This window comes from Gracilinanus agilis, chromosome 3 (assembly GCF_016433145.1).
Source record: "Gracilinanus agilis isolate LMUSP501 chromosome 3, AgileGrace, whole genome shotgun sequence".
Classification (NCBI taxonomy): Eukaryota; Metazoa; Chordata; class Mammalia; order Didelphimorphia; family Didelphidae; genus Gracilinanus; species Gracilinanus agilis.
This window is the reverse complement of record NC_058132.1, coordinates 430,272,378-430,274,215: the sequence shown is the minus strand read 5'-3', so window position 1 is coordinate 430,274,215 and position 1,838 is coordinate 430,272,378. Positions and strand designations below refer to the sequence as shown.

General features: G+C 40.4%; 1 protein-coding gene across 1 annotated transcript; it reads right to left on the bottom strand.

Moving 5' to 3' along the window:
* Positions 1–381: 381 nt before the first annotated feature.
* LOC123239640 (ras-related protein Rab-39A-like) lies at positions 382–1,035 on the bottom strand. Its single transcript, XM_044666921.1, has one exon. It carries the CDS (start codon positions 1,033–1,035, stop codon positions 382–384), a length of 654 nt encoding a protein of 217 aa, XP_044522856.1.
* Positions 1,036–1,838: the final 803 nt, after the last annotated feature.

Here is a 1,838-nt window from a genome sequence, read left to right as displayed (position 1 = left end):
ATATAATTTCTTCACATTTAATGCTTGTTAAAACATGAGAATGCATGAAAATCTGGTCCCTTGAAAATGGACTTTGGTTTTAGTCCTAGTCAAAATCTTTGATATGTTAATTTGCTAAGTAAATATTGCACTTTTCTTTACAAATATTAATGTCTTCAAAATTATATTTTTCTGCTTTAACTATTACTATGTTATCACCTTAATAGTTTAAATTAAATATCTTATAAAAGGATGCAAAAACAATGATTCGTGACTCAGGCAAGTCAATGATTTTTATGCTTTCATAATAGTAATTTTGTTCTTCATGTTGGTATTTGTCCTAAAACAAATACCTGATCTACTCATACCCATTCATACCCATTTTTGGAGCTACTTATGAATTCAGCAAATACATTGTTTCATAGGCTTTACTGCTTCTTCTGAAGAATGCACAATATTTGGAACAAAGCCACTTTTAACACCTTCCCAGCCATCTTGAATACAAATTTCTCCTTTTTTAATAAGTTCATATATATCTCTTGTCAGAATTGTGAAAGATTCTTCAACATTTGTAGCATCTTTTGCCGAGGTCTCTATATACTTCATACCACAGGCTGCTGACATTTTTTCAGCTTCTTCCCTTGAAACTTGACGTTGCGACACTAGATCACATTTATGTCCCACTAACAGAAATACAATCCGAAATGGCTGCACATACATTTTGGCTTCTTCTAACCAATCCTGCACATGTTCAAAAGATCTTCGGTTTGTGATATCAAATACCAGAAATCCACCAACAGAGTTGCGGTAATAAGATCGAGTTATTGATCTGAACCTCTCCTGCCCGGCCGTGTCCCACAACTGCAACTTGATTCTCTTGCCGGGCTCGATCTCCAGGAGTCGGGAGAAGAAATCCACGCAGACCGTGGGGTCGCAGGCGGGGGACAGGATCCCGGGAAAGCGGCCCTGAGTGAAACGGTGCAGGAGGCAGGACTTGCCTACCGTGGAGTCGTCGATCACAATCAGCCGGAATTGGTAGATCCAGATGGCCTCCATGGTTCACATCCCGTTCACGGCCGCGGGGCTCGGGAGCTGGAGACGGCGCCTCTGGGTCGGGCTACCTGGGCTCCGGGCAGAAGATTCCCTGCGGGAACTGTCCCTTCAGCACCGACTTCTAGTCATATTTATTTTTACTTTGGCTTTGTCAGAAACCATGATTGCCACTCCTGCCTTCTTTTTCTCATTTGAAGCCCAAAAGATTTTGCTCAAGCCCTTTCCCTTAAACCTGTGTATGTCTACCCGCCTCATATGTGTTTCTTGTAGACAACATATGGTAGGCTTTTGGTTTCTAATCTACTCTACTCTTTGCTTCCTTTTTATGGGAGAGTTCATCCCATTCACATTCAGAGTTATAATTATCAGTTGTGTATTCCCCAACATTTTGGTATCCTTTCCTAGTTCTACCCCTTTTTCTTACTCTATTTCCTTTTAAACCAGTGGTTTGCTTTAAACCAGTAACCCTTGTCCCCTCCCTTGATTTACTTCCCTTTCTACCCCTTCCCTTTTTATTCCCCTCTTTTTATTTTTAAGGCCTAATGAATTCCCTCTCCCTTCTTCTTCTCTCCTTTTTTTGACCTCTCCACCCCCCTGCCCGCCTTGGTTTATCCATTCTGAATTTCTCAGTAGGGTTAGATCAAGTTTTATATCTCAATGGATATTGCTACTCTTCCCTCTCAGGGTTAATTACACTGAGAGTAATATTTAAATATTAACTCTTAATGCTCTCTTCCTCTCTTACTTATAATAGTATTCATCCCTTCCCTTTCCCATGCCCTCTTTGTGTGTAATAGAATATCCTA

What these genes read in the sequence shown, in the direction of transcription:
- LOC123239640 (XM_044666921.1), bottom strand. Translation starts at nt 1,035, where the DNA reads ATGGAGGCCATCTGGATCTACCAATTCCGGCTGATTGTGATCGACGAC.